The following is a 26,634-nucleotide window of genomic DNA, read 5'->3' as shown; positions in this document are numbered from 1 at the left end:
TATCTTAATTTCATCTTATTGTAAGCTACTCAGAGTCTTTTTGCGAATTGGTTAACATAAATAAGTAGCCAGCTGAACAATACGTAAATCAAGGTCAAATCTGTCAGTCAAGGAAATACCATACATTATTTTATTATTTTCAAATAATTTGTTACAATGTTTAAACACTGAGAAAATAAATACCTGCTTCTACATCTTTTTCATATGTGCAGGACAGGTCAGCTTAGCTTTTTCTATAACTATTAATCGTTGAAATTGTTTTTTAAATTTGGAGGCATTCTCCCTGTTGCTTTTTTTTTTTAATGAAGCTGAAAGATGGCAAAACTAAAAACTATTGATAATTGACTTATTAATAGCAGCGGAACTGTGCAACAAGTTGGGAAAAGATTTTTGCATTATCCCTAGATAAGTGATTGACTTCCTGTAGAATCGGACAAAAATAGTCAAATAGTCCAAAGTAATTGTTAGCTGAAATAATAATGAGGCAGGTACAATTGAACAAGAATTACTTTTTACTGTAACAGGTAAAGGCTTAAGCACTTTTTAATAATTTTGAAAAGAAATAAATGATAAGAAATTAAAATGAGGCTTCAGCCCAAATATTGAAAGGAAAGGACAACATATTAGAAAAAAAAATCAGCCAATCTTCAGACTTCAGATTCTCTGACAATGATCTGGAATGAGTTAATCTACTGTAACCTTATTCCACTCCAAAGGGCTGGCAGGTTGAGGGTCAGGAAAGATTGATCACAGGTAAACCCCAGATTTTGAGAGGAAAAGGAAAAGGAACATAGAAGTTCTTGGCCACATTATTTATCAATTTTGTGGTCCCTGTGAATTGCCATCTTGCTTATAGGCATGGGAGCTGCTGATTCATGCCATTTATATCTGGGCATTCATGTTATCTGCTCAAAAATTGGAAGATGGGAATTATTTTATTGGGTTGAGAAGACATGCCAGACCAGGACCAAGAGAAAGGTCTTGTTCATGGTTTCTCCTGTGGTTTAGTCCCACAAAACCAGCAGACAGAAATTTCAAGTATGAGTAGTAAAGCTGTGGAAGAAGCCCTATCTTGTGGCTGGAGATGACAAAGGTTTAGACTGCTTCGAGTAGGTATGTGGTGTTATTACTATATGGTGATGTGTGTAAATTAATGAAGTTTGGAGTGGTTGCCTGGCTGTGGATGCTACCAAAGTTTGTGTGGCCCTGACAGATGGTTTCCTGGTGATTGAAAACGGTGATTGGTCAAGTTTTACATTTGGTTGCTTTGAGGTTTGAGAAAAGGATGTTGTTCTCATTGTTACAAAGCTCCTTTTGTTCATGGAAGAGACAACAGGTGACAACTGATGTGATGTCATGGAAGTTACAGGTGACTGCTGTCTAGGTGTGAGGGATTTAGTTGATGCCATCCCAGCAGTAGTAGGCTGTCCTGGAATGGAAGGTGTTTCCTGTGGCAGATGTCCAGAACTTGTTGGTGCCCCATGCTGTGGTTTTGTGGTTGGGGAGAAGGATGCAGATGTTGTAGGAGATGATTCATGGGCTGTTGTAAGAATTACGTTATTGGTCTCTTGGGCAGGATTTGAAGAATACAAAATAGAATTCTTAGTAGTTGAAGATACCGCACCAAGTTGTTTTGTAGCTTGGCTTAATGAGAGTGTTGTTGTCATAGTTCTTTCTAGTGGTGGTGCTTCAGTTATTGTGATTGTTCCCAACGCTGGCAGATTGGGTGGTGGAGTTGCAGTGGTGGCTGCCGTAGTTGTTTCCTGTAATGGCAGACTAGTTGATGGCAATTTAGTGGTGGTGATTTTAGTTGTTTCCATTGATGGTGGTTTGGTTGCTTCAGTTACCGTGCTTGTTTCCAGCACTGGAGGTTTGGTCAATGGAGATGCAGCAGTGGCTTCCATAATTGCTTCCAGTAATGGCAGATTGGTTGATGGCAATTCAATAACAGTGACTGTAGTTTTTTCCACTGGTGGTAGTTTGGTTGCTTCAATTATGGCGATTGTTTCCAGTGTTGGAGGTTTGGTCAATGGAGATGCAGCAGTGGCTTCCATAATTGCTTCCAGTAATGGCAGATTGGTTGATGGCAATTCAATAACAGTGGCTGTAGTTTTTTCCACTGGTGGTAGTTTGGTTGCTTCAATTATGCCGATTGTTTCCAGTGTTGGAGGTTTGGTCAATGGAGATGCAGCAGTGGCTTCCATAATTGCTTCCAGTAATGGCAGATTGGTTGATGGCAATTCAATAACAGTGGCTGTAGTTTTTTCCACTGGTGGTAGTTTGGTTGCTTCAATTATGGTGATTGTTTCCAGTGTTGGAGGTTTGGTTGGTGGAGATGCAGTGGTGGCTGCCACAGTTGCTTCCAGCGATGGCAGATTGGTTGTTGACAATTTAGTGGTGGCTGTTGTGGTTGCTTGCACTGGAAGCAGTGAGACTGTTATGGCTGCTTCTGATGGTGGCAGTTTAAATATTTGTTTTGCAGCTGGAAGTATTACCGGCACTTGGAGAGTCTCCAATGGTATTTGAACTGTAGTTGGTCTCAATAATGTTACCGGTTGCTGCTGTCCAGCTGCTGAAGGTAATTTATCTTCAGGCTGAAGAGGATTCTCTAAGGCTCCCACTTGCTTCAGCCACTGTAGATGGGATAAAAGCTGAGAAGCCAGGATAGGGACTGTGCAGTTGTGCAAGCTCTGACTTACAAGGCCCATCACCTCCCATTCCCAAGTAACTGGATCATGACAGATAACGGGACTGCCCACTGGCACCTGAAAAGAGGAGAGGGCACGAGAATCAAACAATCAAGATGACCATGGAGTCAGATCCTAAAATTTGGATACTAAAAATAGAAAATATTAAGAGTATCCCTGCTGGTGGAAGACCTGCACATCTGAGATATTCTGCATATCTGAGATGTGGATGCTCCAACTTTGCTAGCCTTTCGTAAGAGATCTGGATATTCCTCCAGGCATTTGGGCTGGGAGGTTAAGCAAGTTGCTGCTGATTGGTTGGTTTTCATTGGGTTTTTTCCCCCTACTGAAAGTTGAAATTGGGTTTTTTTTATGTGTGCGAGAGAACTTGGATATTTATTACTTGGATAACTGAAGTAACTATTGTTACTTTTAATTCCTGTACATCACCCAGAGTTGTTGCAATGAGTCGAGTGGCCAAATACTTTATTTAAATAAGTTAAATAAATAATTCTGCCAAAGAATGTCACAGTGGCTCTGCATTCTGCAACGTTACAGAACTTTTGTTATATTCTGTGTGTTTCTTCCCATCCAGCTGAGGTCAGATATAGGATTATTTGCTTATCAAATCCTATCTACTTCTGTAAGTGTAGATAATAGATGCGGTGGTTCAGAATGGCTCTGTAGCTGGAAAAGTAGAACTAGTGCTGGAGGTAGATGAAGAGGACCTCCCTTGCTCTTTGAAATAATAGTGATGAGTTTCCTTATGCCACAAAAGATAGTACAGTGGAAAACATCTGAAAAGGAATAAAATGTCCTGGAAAGCAAAGAGGAAATATTTTCCCCATTTATGGTCCAAAGGAATCCATTCATTTGGGTTACCTTGCAAGTTGCGAGCTTGGGAGAGTCTTTTTTTGCCACACACAAGTTCCTGCCTTCCGTCGTGTTAGGCCAATGCTTGGAACAGTCAGATATGCTCAAGGCCTCCACCATTGTCTCCTTTAGGAACCATCTCATTGATCCTGTGGAGGGGGAGAGAAGATTCTCAGCTAGCCTAATTCACAGCATTCAGCACGAGGCTTCTTTTCTCTCAGTCTGTACGCAGGGATGTGGATTTAGAATAGGCAAACAGGTTTTGAAATCTCATATCCTTGAGTGCTGAAAAGAACTGCTTGTTCTCTCCTCCAGCTTCTCAATATATGTTTTTAAATATTCCCATAGCCATAAGGGCGGTAAAAATTAATCAATTCTTTTAGTATGTCACATTCTGACTGTAATACCAGCTTCTCTGCTTGTATAGCATTTCTCACAGATGTGCCAGAGACTAAATCCAGTCTATAGTCTGCTAGGATAAGCTAAGAAAAACAAACATTACCCTTTTGCTGATACCTTTGACCCCTAGATCAGCTAGCTAAATAAAGAGTCTCCTAAACCATGATACAGCAGATCGAAACTCACCCTCTTGGCCCCGTTCGAAAATCCTACATTCCTCCTGTGTGTTGTATGGCTTTTCTTCCTGAGGAATACAAGCTGGCCACATGTCTTCTGCTGTTAAATCAACTGGCTGGGCAAGCAAGATGAGACCCAGATCATTATTGGGTGCTGTATTCCAGGAACTGAAGCCCCGATGTAGCAGAAACTGACTCACAGTCTTGGTGGAGGAATGCCCAGGAGATCCAGTCAACTCTACTTGGCTCGGATTCCTGCAAGGCAACCATAACAGTTTGTTTTATTCCAATCCAGGGATTTGGTTCTGTAATCCCCAACTGCAGGGCCTTCTGATAGATTGGAAGATGTTGAGTATTATCTTCTTCAGTAGAAACATCCATTCCAAGGACAGAGCTGGAGAAAAAAATTGGCTTCAAATTCTGTCAATACTCACATCAACAAGAAGCAGTTGGCTGCTGTCAGGACCCACAAGCTGCTCAGGATAACTCCTTGGCATCTTTGGCCATTGCCGTAGATGTTCACGAGCCATGGGGCTTCTGTGGCTCCATTGTATTCAGAGATCACGTTAGCTTTATCCGACTTAGGATCTGGGTACTGAAGGCCACAAACTGCAGAGGAAATGCATACAAGTATTACAGACCCAGCACATTATTCCCTATTGCGTACGCAAGTTTACTCAAAGGGCGGAAATGTAAGTAGTACAAAGGAAATTAGAGTCAACAAACAAGGTGGAAAAAAGGCACCAGAGATAAGATTTCCATTTGCCTGTCATGATTTTGGTCAATTAAGGCTTTCATGCTTTGGTTTTTTTTTAGTAAGACATAGAAGAGATAGACTAGGTTACCAGCATTTGCCCTACCTATGGTGCACACCATGTTCCCTGCTTACAGGAAAAAGTGTATTGGTTAATTTGGGGACATTGTGGCCAATATGCCACAAATGCAACCAAAGCCTAGTTTGATCTCGGCACATTCGCCTTGATCTATGCCAGATAAAACTTTTAACCCTGAGGCTGTCTTACCCAAATCCAGTCGACTAGTCGCTAGGAGATGCATGCTGTAACACTTCAGATGCACGAGTACAGAGAGCAATAAACTCCCTCTAGTCTTCCATGCTACAGTGTAATAGCTGCTCCAGGTCTTGTCAATGTCCTCGTTATTCAGTTGAAAAGAAGTGAACTGGGTAACAGCCCTTCAGTCATTCCTCGAATCTCCAAACCATGAGCTAACATCTAATATAAAGCAATGCTGTCTTTAAATATGAGAGCCACCCAGAGTCACTTATGTGAGATGGGCGGCTATATAAAATGAATACATGAATAAATAAATGCTGTACTTCCTCTTTCAATAATGTGCAAATAAATCAAAGTAAGGTGCTGGTAGTGGCCTCCATACCGACTGCTACCGCTGGTACCAACTCCATCTGTTATTGTTTGAAAACTCTGCTTTTAAAAAAATATTCTAAACAAGAGTTTATTGCCATTATCTTAGTGCCCTTAATTGCATCTTCTTTTCCAAATATACCAGATTCATTCCATTCATTCATTCTGAGTTTTTTTCTACAAGACCTCCCTCTCTTCCTAGTCTTGGGAAACACTCAAGAATATTGTTGCTTACAGTTGGAGAAAGAGGACAGAAACAGTGGGAGGAGGGTACACAGCCCAAGGAGATGGTCCATCCTTTCTTTCTGTGACAGAAGAAGGTGTGGGAAAAGCTGAGAACTCCGGGACGGAACCTTTGAGATCACAAATGATTAATTTGTGACCTCAGCTATGTGGAGCTCTAACATCATTTTGCCCTTCTGCCAGTGCCAGTGGTCTGGTAATCTCTGGTCCTAAATTGCATTTCCTTTTCTATACTTTTATTTCAAGGGTGTTCCTATTACTAGTATATCCTTCATTTTTCTACCTCTACCATCCCATTACCATATGTGTCTATGTCTATATCTGTGTCTAGGTCAGGGGTAGGCAACCTTGGCTCTTTTATGACTCATGGACTTCAACTCCCAGAATTCCTGAGCCAGCCATGCTGAGGGGAAAGGGAGAGGTTCCAAGCTGAGCCATGCTGGCTCAAGAATTCTGGGAGTTGAAGTCCACGAGTCATAAAAGAACCAAGGTTGTCTACCCCTGGTCTATGTCTATATCTGTGTCTATGTCTATGACTTTATATTTTACAGTGTTGTAAAATTAAGGGTTAATTATGCGATATATGATTCTGCTGTGATGCCGAGTAAGGAACATTACTAATTTAACAGAAGAGTCGTGTAGCTCACTGTTGATACATGAATACAGTAGTATTGAGTAAGTGTGCTTTTGCTGGATTTGTATCTGCTCCCTGACAGTCTTCTCCGGATTTTGACCCACTGTTTTCATTGGCTAGGAATATATGAGGGTATGTGGGATTTCACAAGACAAATTGTTAATTGTGACATATTGTATTCTTCTAGTACATTAGCTAGGCCATAGTTCTACTTATTTTCTCAGATCACATTTGTTCCAAGAGACAGGCTGTATCAGAATCGGCTGCGTTCTATAAAGCACAATACATTTTCCAAACGCATTAGTGAAATAACGTATGTTGGAATGTCAACTTGTAAGTTCCATATTTTGCAACCTCTTGGTTCATTGTTTGGATTCTTGCTTATTTTAAGGACTATGATGTTGTTAACAATCATCTAGGGCTGCCATCTTTCAGTCAGACTCTCAATGAGTGTCTGAAACAGCTTCTTGGTCTTTTGTAGTGTAGATATTTCAACTTTTTTGGAGCAGCAGAAAGGTAGTCATTGCTTTTCTGGCCACTTGGCAGCTCTCTTGCATATATGTACGTGCAATATACTGTACAGCAATCCAATTCTGTTTTATAAAAAGGCAAATAAGAAATGTCACCCATGGAAAGCTATGCCATTTCCTTTCTGTTTTAAGTAGTTCTTTGGTTGTACTGTATCTCCTAGAATACTTCTTGAAATGATTTTTTCCCCACATTTTTTTAAAACAATTGTGTTGTACTGTTGGAAAAGTAGTCCTGGGATACTCTTGAATTATCAAATGCTTTGTTTGAATGTTCACACCAGTTCTTTACAATGTAAAAGTGGAACAGTAAAGTTAGCTGTGTGGAGGGATATTAAGCATGTCGAAAATTCAAGTCAACTGAATGGACCTTCAGTATGAACACAAAAGGCTATGTGTAGCCTCACACTTTGTGGTTATTAGTTTGATTACTTATTACTTATTAAAAACAGCAGCCCTCAAACACACACATAGACACACACCTCTCTAAAATCAGAACATGTACAGTGTGTATATTTTCAGGCCTCCGCACTATTACAACCAAAGCTGCATATTCCATCGCTCACTCTCAAGGAGGCCTAGCCATCTATGGTTTAGACATGTTTTCTACAGCATCTCTGCACTGTCACTCTATCGTGTGGAACATAGGAGTGGAGTTAGGAGAGTGAGGAAAGCCAGACTTGCACATTAACTTGATGTCAGAATGGCAGAAAATCTCAAGACTCGACTCCACTTGGAAATAGCGAGGATTCACTCATTTAAGGACCACCCCAATATTACTGGCTGAATGAATGAACTGTGTGAAATGCTTCTTGTGATGATGCACTGCCACAATGTCAAGATAGTGGCTTAGGAAACGCTGCTAGCTCGCTGGTTTCGTTCTGCCTTGTCAAGCCTTTCCACTCCCTGGGTCAATCAAGAATTGCTTGTTTTATCCCTCTTCAGCAGAAATGGTTGAGTTGGCAGGAGTGACAGCATGGTTAGGGGTGAACATTTTCTTAACCCAATGCCTTCCAGATCTGCTTGGATTGTGACAACATCCCCTCCCCAATCATCAATCATAGGAAGGATGGGAGCTGTAGTCCCATCCGAGAGCACCAGTGAAGAAACTTAATGAAAGAAAGCATGCAACCTCTCCTAAGTCAGCTTTTCCCAAAAAATTAAGCTAGAGTAGTCTTCTCAAAGTGGGTTCTGTAATTCCTGATCAGCCTGGCAAATCCAGATTAAGAACTGAAGTTCTTCAGTATACTTCAGCATTAAAATGAAAAAAAAATTAAACTTGAGGAAGGAATTTCTGAAACTGCTCTTTACTCAGATGTAAAACTGCTTCCTTTTTTCGTTTGTTCACAAGGTTTAATATAGAAGCAGAAAGCAAAATGACAAAAGCTGATTTATTTCAGTTATAAATGTTTCGTTCTTCAGAGACTGCACGCCGCCCCCCCCCGAATGTAACTATCAGTAAGCATCTTCCCCTAAGTGTCCACTCAAGAGTTCAATAGTACCAGCACCCAATGTGCCTATATCTTTTTTGTATTATTTTGTCAACCTTTCACCAAAGCAGCCTAAGAATTATTTCACTAAGAATAGTTAGAAAAGCTCACTTCTACTCAGAATTACTGTTCTTGTTAGCAAAAATCGTGGAAACAACAGAGCTGTAGTACAATTTAGACCCAGCAATAGAGATGAGAACATACAGTGAAATGTAGCTTTTCTCCTCAATTGTAATGAAGGAGAAAAGTGAAGACTTCTTTGTGTTGTACACAACCTGAGGTCAGATTCAGAAAGAAACTACCTTATACTGACATCACATCTCTGAAAGTGAATTGCACCCTATTGGTTCTCCAACATCGCAAAAGTGACACCAGTGTAAATTGTCCTCTTTCTACTTCTCTACTAGAGGTAGTGCATACCTGTGACAATGCAGGCAGTCCCCTGCCCCTTTCTCTACATTGGATGTCTTTGATGTTGTAGTCTTCTGGTTTTTTTTCTTATATTGCTTCAAAAGCTTTATAGCACTGAGGGTGAAGGAAATCCATGCTGTACATTCACCTCACTCAGCTCCGCGACTCCATTTTAATTAAACAAAAAACTATGTCAAGCCAAATGCATGTAGGGGTTTTGCTTTCCACTTTTTATAGGAAGGAATAGCATTGAAGACAGTGAAATGTTGGCCATGGGGCTACTCAACAACATTGACGTTTGTTATGTTCATATTTTGTGGCTGGTAATTGCTGTTAATCCATCTTACAATGGCTAATTTATGTATGTTTGAGGACTGCTGTTTTTAATAAGTAATAAGATACGGTTTCTTACTGTTGCTGATAAATGGCTAGAAAGTACATTTTTGTACCATCCTGCAACCAACTGCCACATTTCTGCTTAAGAGCTGTACTTTCAAAAACGTGTATTTTAAAAAAGGTGTTCCTGCCAGTTGCACTTTACCCTAAACCAGGGGTAGGCAACCTTGGCTCTTTTATGACTCGTGGACTTCAAGTCCCAGAATTCCTGAGCCAGCCATTCTGGGACTTGAAGTCCCCGAGTCATAAAAGAGCCAAGGTTGCCTACCCCTGGCCTAAGCATTTGTCGATGCATGGACTCCAACTCCCAGAATTCCACAATTATCAAGATTGAGAAACACTGGCCTAAGCAAACTGAGGGGGATTTGCCTAATTCCTAGATTTCTCACATTGATATCCCACCCTTCCTGGAAAGAGACCAGGGGTAGCATATGTAAGATACACCATCCCTCCCTTATTTAACCTGTAAGAAATTCAGCCAATAGCTGGACAAAGCAGCAATATTTCAGAGTTGTCCTATGGATTTGAGAGGCTAAACATGCATCAGTATCTTGTTCTGCAGGAAGACGACCACCTTCACACATAAATATTAAACCAGTCCTGAAAGGGAGACCACTGCTAGATTAGGAAGGACTGAGGGGGAGTGAACAGGAGTTAAAGAAACAGACCCTGCACTTGTGAGAAAATGCTAGGAAATAAATAAATAAAAAACACGTGCTCTTGTTTCGAGTTGCATCTGAGGTCAGTTGGATTTCCCTTTGCAGGTATTGTATCATGCCACCCTGGCTTCTTAAGGTCCCTTTCCCTACGTACCCAGTTTTGTTCCCCACCTCCATTCTTAGATAGGTTATGAACACCATATTAGTTACATTAAAAATTTAACAAGAACAACTCTGGTAGTGCATTATAAACCGCAAATCACCTTAGCAGCTCTTAGATATCTAGGTTTATGGAGAATAATTAGCTTTAAAAGAGTTTAAAGAAGTACTTTAGGCACTGTTACATTAAGTAGGAGCAGGTTCAGGTATGAGAGCAACAATAGAGAGCCAGTTTTGTGTAGCAGTTGGGATAGTGGCCTAAAAACCAGGAGACTGAGAGGTCCTGCCTTAGGCACGAAAGCCAGACGGTCCTTTTCTTGCAGCCCAGCACACCTCATAGGTTGCTGTTGTGGGGAAAATAGGAGGCTGGCGTATTGGGTATGTTTGTCACTTTGAGCGTTAAAAAGGCAGAATAAAAATCAAACAAATAAGATCTTTGCATCTTACCGTGCTACTGTAAGAGGAGTATGGATGCTCAGTTGGGCCAAACGTGATGCGAGTTCAAATAAACTCAGCATACCCCAAACGTGGGAAATGGTATTGTGAACCTGATCCTTGATACCAAGTCTGAAGGAAATTCCCAGAAGTCAGAAAAGGGCTGAGCCTTCTGGAGCTAATCTCAGCTCAGCTGTAAACTGATGAAACAGCTTTAACCAACTCATGTATACCCAGAATTGTCGGTAGTTAACATACTGCTACAACTAAAGATAGCAATTTAGGAGAAGTTGTTGTAAGGTAAAAAGGTAAAGATTTCCCTGTCAGTTGTGTCCAATTCTAGGGCGTGGTGCTTCTCTCCGTTTCTTGACCAAGACAGTGTTGTCTGAAAACAATTTCTGTGGTCATGTGGCCAGCATGGTTGTATGCCAAAGTTATATGAAATGCTGTTACCTTCCCATCAAAGTGGTACATCTATTTGAACTTGGAGGCTTTTGGATTGCTAGATGGTCAGGAGCCAGGGCAAGCAACAGGAGCTCACCCTGTTGCATTGAGCTTGGGTCTCAAAACCGGGCTGTCAGCTCTCCAGCTGACAAACAAGAAATAAATGCAAAACCTTTGAAATATCTTATACATTTTGCTTGGAGCATGCTCTCTTCCTTGGATCTAGTGCTGTCTGCACTCTGTTGCTATGCTAGGACTTATTTGAAATCTCATTAGGCCATACAAGGCTGTTTTGCGTTTAGCATGGGTGTAGGAATACAGCCATTGTGGAGTATCCCATCTGCTGTTAAGCCACAGCATACCATGAAACCACCTTATGTGGGAGATACAATGGTTAGTGTGATACTAGGACCAGAGAAACCAAGATTCAAATCTCTTAACACCACACAAAATGAACAGTGACCTTGAGCCAATCACTACTGCTCAGAATAGAGGAAGAGTCATCTAAATTGTACTTAATTCACAGAGAAGACATACTATGTTGCTCCCAAGGTTCAGTCATCTCCAACGTAAGTTGTTGACAATTTTTGGAAGACCAGTGGGGTTGTATTCAAGGCTTTTGTAAGTCCATATAGCTTGGGGGCTTCAATTGTGCACCCCCTTCTATATATAATAGAGCAGGAATGCCCAGCTTTATTGCTGGCCAAGATCAAGAAGGATCAGTAAGGACAAACGTCAGAAAACAAAGAGCTGAATAAAATTATCTTTTAAATAAAGACGTCTGTAAATTGACCCCTGAATGCATACACACATTCTCACACACAAACCCCCTCATACGAATGCACACAAAACCATTTTCTCCTCCTGTTACTAAGACAGTGTGGCAGTCAAGCTCTTCTTCCCACTAGCTACATATCGGCACTACCCTATTCTCCCAGGGAAGGGAGAGGGTCTGGCTGTAATAGGCCTGCATGCTTAAAATAGCTATGAAACTGGAGTGGGCAAGAAGCACTCTGACCCACTGGTCAATTTCAGGTGACTATTTGATGCCAGCTGATTGCTGGGATTCTTGCAAAGAACAAGGAAGAAAGGGCCCTGATCTGATCAGGCAAGGCACTTCTTGTATTCATAGAGAACAACTGGACTTACAAGATATATTTGGGTTAATCCATCTTTGTTTAAGAGGTCAGTGCATACTGAAATAGTGAAAGAGAGGCAAAAGGGACTAAGAAGCTAATAGTCTCTAAAGGAAGCAGAGGCACAATTAGAAAAATTCAAAATCCTTCACAAGGCTTGGAGATGGTTATAAATCAGTGACCAGAACACACATTAATCGCATATTGGCAATTCCATCTAAAAAGAGTAGGCAAAAATCAAATGCTGCATTTAATGACCGAGTATTATTATATACATTTCTTTAAGCTCAATTATGTTATCTTACAAATCTGTGCAAATTCATATTGAAATTTTCATGCTGTGCAGAAAAACGCTATTTCTAATTTTATCCTTCCAGGGGGAAAAACCAACCCCAATTTATATGCCCCTGCTTAGGAGGAAGTGACAGACACGGAGTATACATTGTTATCTTCAGTCTGTGACCTTCCTGGCCTCTCACCACAAGGATCAAGATTTCAAATCCTGAGGATCTTTCTTCTTGTCAATGAACCAATAGCAGGCATGGATCATGAAAACTTAACTTCAGGGGCTACGGTCCAGATGTTTGAACGTTTGCCTCCTCTTGCTTACCAGCTCAACTAATTATTAGTTCTCAACTAATAATCATAGAATGCAAATGGTGCAGCAATCATCAGGAAGGTTTAAAATCCCCCCCAAATCACAAGACCTTCAAGTTCAGTGGCCTAGATGAAATTTTGAGAAGTTACTGTGATTTCCACTGAGGCAGTAGATAAATCAATGGGGAAAAAATGGCATGAGTTGTGTATGAGAGAGAGAGCAGACAATTTTAGCCACAATGTACGAGATGGTAATCTCGCCAACCTGGATTTTTCTCAGTCAATTTCTTTCTCCATTATGTGTATTACAAATTAAAACATCCCTGATTACTCAGAAAGCCATCTGGCTTGCTAGTTCAATAACCTCATCGTACGCAATCTGCTTTTCCCCCTACTAAGGACCTTTCAACTTTTGATTATATAACCTTTACCTTCACATAAAAATCAAGAAACTGCACTACTGTTGCAGTAACTATATCCCAAAGACTTTTGTTCTAGCAAAGCCCAGCGTTCTTTCAGTTTTCATCCCTCCTCTTGAATGAATACAGGCACAAACAATCTTATCAAGAGTGGGCTTTTATTTTTTTTCCTTTTTTGGGAATTTTTTTAAACCTTAGGTTCCCTTCCAGCAGCAAATGGGTGCCAAGGAAAGAGACCAACAAAAGAATCCAAATGCTCCCTCCCGCCGCCTAATCAACACATTCCAAGCACAAATTAAGAAATGCAAACTAAACCAAAAAATATATATATATTTGTATATATAATTTGTCTTTTTCTCTCCAGGTTGCACCCCACCCTGCTCCGCCTCCAATGACGGCTGGGGTTCTGTGGCTCTCTCCAGTAAGGGGGGCAGCAGGGCACGCGCACACACACACACAGGTGGTTGGAAAAGGAGGAGGAGCATCGCTTGGTTCCACTCCCTCCCATTGCTCCCCAAGTCTTGACAGTAGAAAAATATGGCAGCTGGAGCCACCCTTATGCCAGGCCAAAGCCTTCCGAGCATTCCTGGATGGCCAGTAGCAGCATGTGACGCAGTTTCTCATAGCTTTCATAGGCAGGGAGGTCCAGCTGGTTGAAACTGGTGGAAGAAAACAGTAATTAAATGAAGGACGGCAAGGAACAGGCAATCAGCTAGGCTGTCTGCTTGCAATATTGTTGACAATAACTCCCGCCAGGGATCTGCACTCCCCTCTTTGAAAAGTAATCACCGCCAATTCAAATTATAGACATATATCACCAATTCTTCGGGGTTTTTTTTTTTACTCCTTCACCCTCACAGCAGACTTAAGGGGGAGATTAACTGAAGTGGTATAAAAATCCCCCACAAAATAATTAAAAACTTCCTGGTATTGCAGGAAAATAACTGCTTAAGTAGCTGTATCATGGGATAAGTATAAATACACAAAAGGGTAGCCAAAAAATCCCAGATCTTGCAGAAGTTGATTAACGGCTTGGATTCTGCAACACTGCTATTCCTTTTAGATTAAGGAGTTATTGCAGAAGGAAGCACTAAAAAGGGGGGGGGGGGCTGGGAGTATTCTTCTGAGAAGTAAACGCATCTCTATAATGGATTTTATCCAACTCTCCCATTTGCCCCTTACCATGTGTGAGCAGAAGGCAGTCTGTCCGTTGAGCGGTCATCTCTGTGGATCTGGAATTTCTGGATACCATTCATGCCTTCTAGGGCAGCAAAACCCTGCAAGGGAACCTTGGATGTGCCAGTGACAAACTGCAGGAACTTCGCTCTGTCAGCCTGATCAAAGGAACGCAGTGCTCGCCAGAACCACTGGATCTATGTGGAACAAAGGAAGGAGTGGAGTGCAATGTCAGGAGTTTTGTTTCTGTTCAAAAAATGATGAAAAATTTAGATCCTCCGGAAAAAAACGAAGGATATCCCCCAAAAAATTTATAAGGACAATTTAGTCTCAGAAAGGGACCCATTTCAATGAGGCTTTTGTAGAAATAATATGATGAGTTCTGGAATATTTCAACATTACCCCGTTAGATCTTTACATTGCCTCTCCAGATGAAAGATAAAAAAGGCACCTGCCTGGAACTGAAAGTCTTACCTGGATGGAGTTTGCCTGATACTTGTGATACTCTGTATTGGATTTCAGGTCATCAATATCAATGGTAGGTAGCCCCGAAATTAGAAGCTCCAGCTCCTGTTCAGTGAAGATGGAGATGAGGCGCTTGGGGATAATCTCATAGAAGCCCTCCAAAAAGGCAGCCAGCTGCTTGCGGATTGCCCCTGCCAGAAGAAAACAGGATGCTTTGTTGGGAAAATTATTCCTTCATTAATCCCTAATTCTCCTTAGAATACAATCTATAAATGGATTACTGTCCACATTTGCTCTGTGTGCAATTTTGTACCATCTGTCATACAGTTAGTTGGGCACAGAAGTTTCAAAAAGCCCAAGAATTGACTAACTACACCCGGGCTGGACCCTGCCCCGTCCTAGACCCATTCTGTCCCCAACGCACCTGTCATTCTCATCTGGCACACCAAGTGCACATATTCCTTCTTGTTTTCTTCAGTCACAAGAATGTTGGCCCCATTGGGCTTGAGGTCACGTACCTCACACACACCAAATTCTTGAACCTATTTGGCAGGGTGAAGGGAGGGGGGAGGAAAGGGCATCAAAAGAGTGCTAAAAAGTTTGAACCAGAGAATAGGACAAGGCTACCACTTTAACATGGGGTTACCTCAGTGCTGAAGGTGAGATCGTAGCCCAGTGTGGAGACATCATTCTCCAAGAGATACACCAGTCCCTGGTAGAAATGGTAATCCTCGCTCTCCATATCTGTGTACCTGCAGGCAACTGGCTGGATTAGAAACAACTCCCAGATAGGAAAGCTCAGGAGATGAATCCATTCATTAAAAGTCTTAAAGCAAATGCACTACTTACCTGACTGATTTGCCCAGGATATGCTTGTAGAAGGAACGGGTGAAATAGCATTCTAGTAACCGATTGTCGTATACTGCCTTTGCCACAATGCGCCCGACAAACTTGAAGTAACTCAGGTGGTTGGGGTTACAGTGGGAAGAAGGATTGATGGTGTAGGTAACCCGATCACCGGGCGATGTACGGAAAAGCGCATACATGGGGTTAAACATCTCCCGTGAGATTATCATGTACCACTCACGTAGCAAGCCTCCAGCATCCTGACCCTCTTCTCCTTCAAATACTATGTACCTAGCAAAAGGAAGATAGCGTACATACATAATAGCAACTTCAAAGGCAGCAAGATGTTAAAGCTGCTGAACTCAAAAACTTATAACTACACACACATTTTATTTGACTTTTTTTCTGGATATCACCATTCAAAAACCCCAAAGAATAACAATTAATAATAATGAGTAGGCCATGACACCAATTTCACCACAGATGACAGCAAAATTTCAGCAACTGGACAAGAATATATTGCTTACAGCCTGTTTTTCATTTCTTCAGGTGATTTGCGATGCAATTCCCGGTAAGAATCTTCAAAGATGTGATCTCGACGCACATGCACAGCCATGTCTTCTTTTCTCAGCCCCTCATCCAACCTTTCCAATTCTTGCCGGAAATACCTGCAAAGAAAGATTGAGCATGCAGCATTACTGTGCCACTGGATGATCTTGGCTATGACCACAGAAATCTGAAACTAACCTAAGCATAGTTTTCTTAGGCACAGAAAACTAAAAATTCTGCAGCTCGTCTGCAAGAGGATTAAAACATTTTTGCTTTTTATATCTGGGAAAGCAGAAGAATAGCTGTACATTTGTCCCACAACAAAATCCAAAATTACTATTACTTGTTTTGCACTCATCCCAATAACTAGGATAATTAAAAACATCAAGAAGATTCAAATGCTATAGGAAAATTAACATATTCCATTGTGGAATAATCTGCCCTAGTGCTCAAGGATGGAGCCATACTTCCACTCTCTAATGCTATCTTATTTTTAAAGGAGGAAACCCAAGTATTATCCCACTCTGAAACTTACTTCCGTTTGACATCAAAGTCCAGCACACGTATGTAATCAACAAGGACAGCAAAGGGACCATCAGCCAGGTGGGTAGTGGACTGGCGCAGAATCTGGTTCAGCACAGTGCGATGTGTCTCTGCAAATTGAGAGAGGTAATGATAAATCCATTGTCATCCAAACCAGCGACTGATTTTTCAGCTACCAGAATGTCTTCTGCCTTGACGTTGAGCCCAATTAACCATATGGCTCCAGTCATGATTTATCATTTACAACCCATCCCTTATGAATTCTTTTATGGTAGTATTTCTGGTGTTCTCATAAAAAGAGTTCCTTTCAGTTCTCTTGATTTAATCTGGTATGCCCTGGCTTGAGCTTACCTGCAAAACGGAGGAACTTCTGAGTATCCGGGGGAAGGCTGGAGGAGATATGCATGGATGAAGGCTCGCGGGAGAAAAAGGGGTCAAGGGAAGAAGGTGTGGCTGGTGTCAGTGGGGCAGGTGAAAGTGGCGGGGGTTCATCCTTGATATGAGCCAGCTGACTTTCCCGAGTGTCGCGTACGGGCGGCTTGCTTTCTCGCTCTGTCGCATGCACCAAAAAGAAGGCCTCCACTGCAGGCTGTAGCACTGTAGAGAAAGAAGAAGAAAAAATAAGTCCCAACAGGAAGTGAGGGCTAAACTAGTTGGACGCGTACAAGCAGCCCGGAACCTTACCAAGCACAGCGTGTTGGTCATGGGATTCTTCCAGCTCTTTCAGACACTCGCCCAACATGTCCCACAATTCATCCAGGCTAAGCTGCTCACTGAGCAAAGGAAGATCTGGAGGGCGCTCTTCTTTCTCTTTCTCACCCTGCTGGGTCCCTTCCAACACTGTGGAAACAAGGAAGTTTGAGTCCAGAGATATCGTGCCTTTAAAAGCAATCTCCCCATCCTACCTCAGATACTCTAGATTTGTGACATGCAATGTAATGTGTCTGTCCAAAAATATTAGAACATCAAACAAAGGTCTATGTCCGGGACGAACAGCAATTAACTTATGGCTTCTTGCCTAGCCCTGATGGAGAAAAAATAATTATATTTTCTGTGGCTAAGGAAAAACAGTGGTGTCACAGGCCACTGCAGTAAAACAGTATGGAAACTGGGAAGTGTTTTCTGCCAACATCAGAATGCAATCATTTCTTAATTTTTCAACAGTGGGCTGCCGATTTCAACAGAATTCAGTGCAGTTCAAATAAGGATCGTGCACAGATTGTCCATTGCTGGCATTCTAAGACATAACTGCTTCTCCATATTAATGGCAACCACTGATTAATCTCCCAAGCTGATGATACTAACCAACTGACTGGGTGTCTTGTGTGGTGGGTGATGGCTGATCCACATCCATTGGAGATTCATCTCTCCTGACAGAACCCTCTGCCTGGTTTGACTCCGACTGAAGGGCAAAAAAAGATAACACACCAGTAAATACTGCAGTCTTCTAGAAGTACTGGGGAAGTAAGTGCGGGGAGATCAGCCCAATCACTTTCCCAAGACAGGGCAGAAAATGGAATCACACTGAACCGTACATGGTAGCACTACCATGTCTCCCGCCCACCACAAAAACCAAAAGAGGTTAATCATGCTACTGCACAAAAGCTAACATTTGCAGGAAGAAAATTAACAAAAAGGCCTTGCTACGAAAGTAGAGGATAGAAAGAAAGGAAGAAGCATGAGATGCATGAAGGCTGATCACTTATAGTATAGAGCAAAGGTTTTGCATGCACATGAATGAGAAATTCTATAAAAGCAAAGAACAGCAGTGGAAAAAAGTGGGATACTGTCATCAGGGCCTTTCCTGCAGGAGAGAACATATAAACCGAAGTTACACGTTGTACTGAAAGCAGCAGCTTGGCTTCAATATATTGCTGACTCTTATCTACTCTTTATCTAACAATAGACGTAAACAATAATCTTATGCCAATCGTGGCTTGATTAGTAGACCTGGTTATACTGAAAAAAATCCAATCTCTTTCTACAATAGCATTTATAATGTAGCATGCTGGAAAACCTCTTGTGAAGCTAGAGAATTAGGGTTTCAAAGATGCAAACAATTATCAGTGAACTATCTGGAGAGAGTGGACCAAGGATTTCACATATTTGGTATCATCAGCTATTATTATATACCAGTGGTGGCCAACCTATGGCACGGGTGCCAGAGGCGGCACTCAGAGCCCTCTCTGTGGGCACGCGCGCCGTCGCTCCAGTCCTAGGCCTTCAGCTGGGTTTTATAAAACCTTTTCGCTTTAGGCCTCCGCCATCGTGTACAAAAAAAAAAAGGTTCAATGAATCAGTCAATTTCAACTTCTCATGGAAAAAAAAAAGATCTTGCAAAGTTGGAATTGATTGATTGAACTTTTTAGTCCCACCCAGTCTGCTGTTACCACCGCNTCTCTAAAAGATTCGCCATCACTGTTATATACATAAGTAAAAGATGTATTCAACCAATGTAGGTCGTGCCTTATGTCTGTTATGTAATGAATTATTTCTAGCTGCTAAAACTCAGAAGTAAATGCAGTTTTGTATCTCTGAAAGGCAGCAAAAGGCAGCAATAAGTAGTTTATGCACAGCCCTTCAGAGTTTGGACTTTGTAACTCAATGACTGTGATGTTCTAAGCTAGGCTGTATAATTGCTGCAAGTAAAAACTCAGCTTTACTCCACAACCAACATTGTGGATGTACAAAATAGTTGCTGGATCTAAACTGAGTTAGCACTACCACAGATGTCTGCTCATTCACAGCGAAGCACTTCAATCTGAGTGCTTTGGAGTTTGGAAAAGAGAGTAAGGCTGAAGAGCAGAGAACGGTAAGCCACAACTCTGGTTATAGATCATATATTCAACTAACAACTCTAGTAGTTTTGGGTATTCTGTTAAATCCTAGAACGTGTAAGTAAACTTGAATCCTCCTGAAGCATTTTATTTTGTGATCTGTCAGATAAGACCACAGCAGAAGTTACTGACTACTGCTTTTTGCACATTTGCTAAAAGGTAACCCCAATGCCTACCTTTATTTTTTTTAGAGATTTAATAAATTCAACAATCAAAAAGCAAAAATGGAAAATCTGCCAAAGTGATCTCATCCATAAGTGCTTTATTTCTAATTTTCAGCCAATACTCTTAGACCAAATGGTGTTAAGAAAATTGCTGGAATTTCGAAACCATTCTTTTCTTCTGATCCTGCCAAAGTGATTTGCCTCCCGAGTTGTAGAGCTCCCTTGTATTGTTTTGGCAAATAGTCTAACCTTCCCCACTATGAGCCGACAAAACAAAATAACTGATATGATTACATTCTCAAGTTTCAATCTGCTGTAGAAATAACAGAGTATGATTAATTTATTCACAGCAAGAAAGAACAAGCTCTATTGTAGTGGAGTGACTTGAGAAAGAGGGGACTAGCATATATTGTATTGTTGCCTTTCTCCATTGCACTACAGTTCTCTCAACACTCAACAAAAGATAAATAAGTTACAGTTACCAAAAATATGTCTAAAGCCACCGAAAGGCTAGAGACCTCCCCACTTAGGAAAAAGAACACAAAATGCATGTTGAGACAGTTAAGAGTACAAAACAAGAGTAAGTGCATGTATGAAAAACCCTAAGGACACAATTTGTTAAGACATTCTGGAAATAGTTTTGAAGCAAGAACTCTCAAGTCAACTCTAAAAAGACAGTCAGTCAGAGAGTCAGTCAGCTACAAAAGACAATGCTCCTAAATTATTGGCCTGCTGCTGCAAGCTTTCTCTCTGTGTTTATGTGATGAAGCTTTCTACTGCACAAAGAGGCTCTGATGACAAGAGCAGATAGCCATAAAGGAGAAACGATGAGAAAAAAGAATGAAAAAAGCAGTTTCAAATAAACAAAATGAGTGGCCTACAAGCGCCACAGGCACCATGCTAACCGTTGTTGCTTGCTGCTGCCTCCGGGCCCTCTGACCCTCACGTACCATTTGTATAATGGCGTCAGCCTCAGCCTCCAGCTGCCGAACAGCGGCCTGGATGCTGCTAACTGAGCCCAGACCGGAAGTACCTACACACACACCAAGAGAGAGAGAGAGAGAGAGAAAAAACAATGAAGAACTAGCTCCATCTATTGGGATTCAACCCAATTTCAGCTTTGGACTGGGGACTCTTGAATTGCAGATGCCTGATGGAACCTCAGGGTCTGCCTGGATTGATCCCCTGCCCAACATACCTAGCCTGCCTGTCTGTTTTGCCTTTTTGTTGGCACGGCGTGTGTCATCCCGCAATTGAATGATGACCTGCAGCACCCTTAAGAAGAACTTCTGTGTGGAGGTTTTAGAGGTCAGCATAGACATTGAGGGTAGCTGGAGCTCCCGACCACCCAGGGGGCGTTTCTGCGAGGCCACAATCACCACATTTTCAGCAATGTCAAACCTGTGAGAGGGCACAGGGTTGGAGAGGGGAAAGGTCAGCGAAGTACACTCCACACAAGGAGAGAAGGACCAGCTTAGAGGAGACTCACCGACTCTGCATCTTGCCTTTCAATTTGGTGGTCTGAGGCTGCTCCTCTGGGAGCCCATCTGGTGACAGAGACTCACACTGCGCCCGACGCTGCTGTTCTAAATTGTATTCTCGCAGCTCTGCCAACAGTGTACCTGGAAAGAAAAAATTCGGGGCTGAAACCGATCGTGCTGCCACAGGAGAATATGCCTTTATCTCCGCTATAAAAAAAGTATGCAAGACTGTGAATCGTATCTGCAAGTGCTACCTTAACAGGATTAAAAGATCAGCAGACAATTATACCAACATAAAAACCAAGACAACAATACCCCTGCCTGAACAGACAACGCTCGCGTCGGGGAACAGAAAGTTAACGATGAAAAGGATTCATCAACCTTCCCGTGACAGACAATTCCACAACTGTGGTGCAGCTGTTAAAAATGTTCCTTAAATAACCGAGCATAAGGCAAAATCAAAACTCACGGTTGATCTCTATCACAGCAGAGGGAGTGGCCAGGAGGCTATCTGTGATCCTGGATGTAAACCATTTTTGGTTCCTACAGGTAATATCCTCTAAGACATAAGGTACTTATGATTAACTTTGCTACTGGATTCTGATGCAATGGGAACCTCCCAAGACTCCCAAGGAACAGCTCCACTAAGATGTCTATCATTTTAGTATGGTTTGGCATCACCAAAGATGGAACTGATCTATTTGGCCTCCAGAAACAAATCTGAATCCATTAAACCACAAGCAATCACATTTCCATTTGAGGTAATAGTCCCTTTTTAAAGAAGCCAAAGGTCCAGACAGATAGCTTCCTAATAGTAGCCCATACAGGTAGTTCTCGCTTACTAGCCATAATTAAGACCCGCAACTTCACCCCGAGGTGCTGTGATTGTTAACTAATACTTCATGTGATTTGAGGTGGAGACGCTGCAATGGTTGTAAATGTGAGGACTGTTCACAAAGCTATTTTTACCAACAGCTGTAAAATCAGGTGGTCACTAAATAAGGCAGGGGCTACCTGCAGAGTGCAGTTCCCTGTACCGAGGAAGTTCTAAAAGGATTATGTCAATTTACAGCAAAAAGAAAAAGCTTTTGAAACAATCCTGGCTGCAAGGAGAGAGCACTCTAAATATTGGCTACAGTGTATTCTCAAATGTGACTTTAAACTTGCACATCAAGAGCACCACACTGTTTCTTTAAAGAAGCGCCTTTTCTGGCTTCATCTCTGGACTGTAAGGCTCAAAGGAAAAGACAAGACTTGGGCATTTAATCTACAGCGTGTACAACACGGGTATTTACCTATTTGTTTGCAAAGTGTGTAACCCAGTTGCCGGGCCCCGTTAAGCAGGAGCTTCAGCACAGTGTCACGTGTGGTTGGGTCACCTCGCGACAGCTGCAAGAGAACATTGGCAGCATCTTCCAGGCCTTCTTCTGAGCAAGAGTGGGATGTCAACACCTGGCAGAGGAAAAGAGAGTTTTGCTATAGAGCTAGACGTTTCAGCCTCTACTCCCACCTCTTGATATGTTATGTGGCCACTCCCATCACTCTGTTGTCACTCACCTCTACGGACAGCTGAAGTTGGTTCTCCGTTAGGCCTGAAGCTGCCATTTTGCTATCGGTGCCACCTCCACCACCTCCTCCTTCGCCCACTTTAGCTGGAGATTTGCTTGGTTTTGCAATAGCTGCAAAGAGAGACCACATGCAAAATCCATGTCATCTTGGATTTAAACTTATTTGTATTTGAATGAGCTGACAACTGATGAATTTAAAGCTTCTATACTTTATGTGAAAGCCTCTACTGAACTTTTTTTCTCCTGACATTTCTATTTTAGAAGCCTCCAACACATTGCAGAAACCAATAAAATAAGCTATCCCTTCCACCATCCATATTTCTCCCAGTCAAGCCCTGTTTGTTAATAGATTGAAGGACAACAATCAGGGCAGCAGATGGAGAGTGGAAAGGCCCCAGTTCAGGTCTCTATTCAACTATGCACAGTGACTTTGGACAAGTCATTAACTCTTGGTCCACCCTGCCTCACACAATAATTATTATATGGCTCACGTGAGAGTCACACCCCCCCATGTCCAACTTCTCGAGCTTTTAGGGAAAAAGTAGGACATAATCATATTCATAGTAATTCTGTGAGCACAATATAGATATAACAGAGTATTTCTACTATAGCTTTCAGCTTGAAAAACGTCAGCTTCCTCTTCTCTTAAAATATTGTTAACTTTCATGTTGTCTATACTGACATATTTGAAACCAAATAGCTATGTCCACAAGCTTCAGAAACCAGAGAATGACTGAATAAACAAAAAGAGTATGGGATGGGAGGCAACAGCTAAAATAATCTCTCCTACCATCCAAAAAATAGCAATCTTGTGACCAAGTTTTAATATAAAAGATCTTCAGCCTCATCTTAATCAAGGTAACAGCTGACATGCCACCTCTGTTAAAGGAGGATAAGACAAAAGAGCCACACTGCTATTGAAAGAGAGATAATGGATTAACTGAAACACCAACCCCCTAAATCCAATGAAACAGAATGTTCAGCAATTTAGAGAACATGTTTCAGAAGTAGATGCATCCAGAACACTTTGGTTATAACTGAGGCAACTTTATGCTTATATCCAAATGAAGGGGTAAAGATTTGATGGCCCTCAGCAATTCAGGCAAGATATAGCTAAAATATTGCCTGCACTCTAAATTAGGCATGGGAAGCTCAGGGCCATTTCATTGCTAACTGATATTATTTTCAAGATGGGTGCCTACAATGGGGCTACATTACAATATACAGAATTCTTGACACTCCAACTTTGGATCAATACAGTCTTGCAAAAATAATGGTTATCTTCACTCTATGGTCAAACTTCTTAAGAAACTCCAGTCCATCCTGACCATGGTCTTCATCAGGCAAAAATAGCCTGCAGATTGTAAAGGCTCTTCTCTCTCAAAAGATGCAAGAAACCTTGAATCTTGCTTAAGATTAGGAGCGATTCCAGTTATGTAGCCTGAATATAATCCTTTTTTGGAAAGATAATACCCTCAACAACATCCCAGAAAAAACTAGGACCAAAACTCCTTAACTTTTCCCAAGGGGCAAGTCTTTTCCAAAAGTATTAAAGCAGAAAACTGTTAGCAAGACACCAACAGTATCATTTCCCTGCAAAAAGGTTTCTGTATTTCTCTATTTGGTTTCATTGGTATCTGACTTTGCATTTGGAAAAAAAGAGAGCAGCTTCGTTGGCTTGTTCACCATGTTTTTGATATTTATCATTACAGTTAATGATATTTATCATTACACAGTGTGTTGCAGTTTTTGTGCCCTTGTCTGTGGAGACTTCAGAGTGCAATAAAAAGAGATTCAGTGCTGGTTCGCCTAAGCTTTTTTTTCCCGGGGTGGTGGTGGTGGAGGAAGAGTTGTACACTGTTCATGCTCTTGTTGCATTTTGCTGCAGAGGAATGGTGGACCTGCTAGTTCAACTTAGGTGCTGCAGTTACTTTGTTCTTTAAGCAGGTCAAATGTAAAAAGAAGTGTTACTATGCTGAGCAAAGATGTATGTGACTCACAATTACTCTTTTTTAATATATATATTTAGGATATAAACATAATTAATACTTAGGATGTAAATGCTGGGAGCCAGACAAGCAGAGTGTGTGTGTGTGTGTGTGTGTGTGTGTTTCCCAGGGTGGGACCTCTCTCCTGGGCACTGAATCTTTCTTTTTCTCTACCAGACAAAAACTCTATTTTAGGGTGGCTCTTTTCCATTCCTTCCTATGCTTAAAAAGTCAAACATTTTCATTTTTGTTTTACTCTGAATTAGCATCCTTCATTTATTTGATTTATATTCTGCTTTTCATTTTGGAGCACATATTGCTCTGCTGTATTCTCAATGTCATGGTCAGTGGTGAAGATTCCTAGTAGCTGGGAGTGAGGCCTGAGTATCTCTTATAATTCCTGCAAAACTAGATTAACTTTCCCTTTCTTCCCCCCCTCCCCAAATGAGAGGACTTACTGGACACAGCAGTTGGAACGGTTGACGTGGTGGTTACTGTGGCAGCAGCCCCAGAAGCGGCGATTGAAGCAGCGGTTGCAGCTACAGCTGCTGCTGCCAAGGCAGAAGCAGGGACAGGGACAGGGACTGGGAGAGGGGCAGGAGTAGGGGCAGGAGTGGGAGCGGGGGTAGGGGCAGGGACTGGGGTGCTGGCTGCATTAGGAACAATGTAACTGGTTGCCCCCTCAGCCGCGTTCTTGTTCTCAGGAAGAGCAATGGAGATGAGAGACAGCAGGCGCAGCAGCTTTTCCGTCAGCAGAGAGCTCCGTCTGATCACTGGGTGCGACAGCATGTTCATCAGCTGGCCCAGTGGAGAGGCTTCCAGGCTGTAGGGGGAGCTCTCCCCTTCCGAGCCAGAGCTCACAGGCACAGATTTGATGGAGTTCTTGCCCTTGCGGCTTACATTCATGTTATCCAGTTTGACCAACAAGTCCCAGAAGTCTGTGGAAATGCCGCTTGTGCCCATCTGACCTGGGCAAGGACTGCTCGACTGCTTATTACCACGCTCCCGCTCATTTTCACAGTTGGTCTCTTTGGTCCGCTGCTGTGTGAAGTGACTGGGAAACACCTGCAAAGGTAGGGGAAAGAAAAGGAGGGGAATTAAACCTCTTTCTAGGATCTCTGAAGTCATGCTGGCAGTCCGCATTCCATTTTAAAAGATTATTAGTTGCTCCTATCCGGTTTCACAATGTTAACAACAGGATTCTCTCAGTTTAACTAACCTCCCCCAAGTCCCACACACATACGCCATCTTCGAAGGCTAGATTCTCTTAGGTTCTGGGGGGGGGGGGGGAAGAGTTACCTTGAGGTAAGACGGGTGGCCTATAAATTTTATAAATAAAATAAACAAGCAATTAACTGCCCCAATGTTAAAGATCAATTTGATTCTTCAGATTCAGAGCATGAAGAGCCTGACCACACAGATCCTTAACCTGTGTTGGCAGGAATTAACAGAAGAGAATGCCTTGGGGGGGGGGAGAGGCATTTGAGGAGATGCAAATACAGGCTGCCCTGGCTGACCCAGAACCTGAGTTAGATTAGACAAGGTCCTGAACCAACAGCAGGTTTTATATTCTGAAGGGTAGACCAAAGGAAGTCAAGCCAACTAGTTGAAAGAAAGAAGCCTGACTTAGCAAATTAGTCAAAATGGTATCAGGGGACAGCTGCACATCTGGCTCTTGGTGGCAAACTATGTTCTGACTTCTTTCTTGAAACTCTGTCCATACGGGGCTTTGGTTTACCTAGGTCAGGGCTAGGCAACCTTGGCTCTTTTATGACTCGTGGACTTCAACTCCCAGAATTCCTGAGCCAGCCATGCTGAGGGGAAAGGGAGAGGTTTCCAAGCAGAGCCAAGCTAGCTCAGGAATTCTGGGAGTTGAAGTCCACGAGTCATAAAAGAGCCAAGGTTGCCTAGCCCTGACCTAGGTAATTCATGGACTAGACAATATCTACT

At 42.1% G+C, this 26,634-nt stretch overlaps 1 protein-coding gene across 1 annotated transcript in view; it reads right to left on the bottom strand.

Annotated features, from left to right (window-relative positions):
* Positions 1-12,296: 12,296 nt before the first annotated feature.
* HUWE1 (HECT, UBA and WWE domain containing E3 ubiquitin protein ligase 1) overlaps positions 12,297-26,634 on the bottom strand; it is an 80,123-nt gene continuing 65,785 nt past the window's right edge. The window contains exons 65-81 of the mRNA XM_029284520.1: positions 25,143-25,749; positions 22,686-22,807; positions 22,424-22,580; positions 21,137-21,269; positions 20,846-21,048; positions 20,553-20,680; positions 17,952-18,048; positions 17,331-17,486; positions 16,998-17,243; positions 16,639-16,756; positions 16,082-16,222; positions 15,558-15,845; positions 15,355-15,460; positions 15,133-15,250; positions 14,718-14,899; positions 14,250-14,440; positions 12,297-13,726 (exon numbers count right to left, since the gene is read on the bottom strand). Of these exons, the coding sequence (XP_029140353.1) occupies positions 13,624-13,726; positions 14,250-14,440; positions 14,718-14,899; positions 15,133-15,250; positions 15,355-15,460; positions 15,558-15,845; positions 16,082-16,222; positions 16,639-16,756; positions 16,998-17,243; positions 17,331-17,486; positions 17,952-18,048; positions 20,553-20,680; positions 20,846-21,048; positions 21,137-21,269; positions 22,424-22,580; positions 22,686-22,807; positions 25,143-25,749 (3,096 nt within the window). The 3' untranslated portion in view covers positions 12,297-13,623. The remainder of the gene's footprint in view (positions 13,727-14,249; positions 14,441-14,717; positions 14,900-15,132; positions 15,251-15,354; positions 15,461-15,557; positions 15,846-16,081; positions 16,223-16,638; positions 16,757-16,997; positions 17,244-17,330; positions 17,487-17,951; positions 18,049-20,552; positions 20,681-20,845; positions 21,049-21,136; positions 21,270-22,423; positions 22,581-22,685; positions 22,808-25,142; positions 25,750-26,634) is intronic.

The sequence above is a fragment of the Protobothrops mucrosquamatus genome, unplaced genomic scaffold, assembly GCF_001527695.2.
Source record: "Protobothrops mucrosquamatus isolate PMUCROS unplaced genomic scaffold, P.Mucros_1.0 scaffold679, whole genome shotgun sequence".
Classification (NCBI taxonomy): domain Eukaryota; kingdom Metazoa; phylum Chordata; class Lepidosauria; order Squamata; family Viperidae; genus Protobothrops; species Protobothrops mucrosquamatus.
This window is presented reverse-complemented; position numbering and strand designations above follow the sequence as displayed.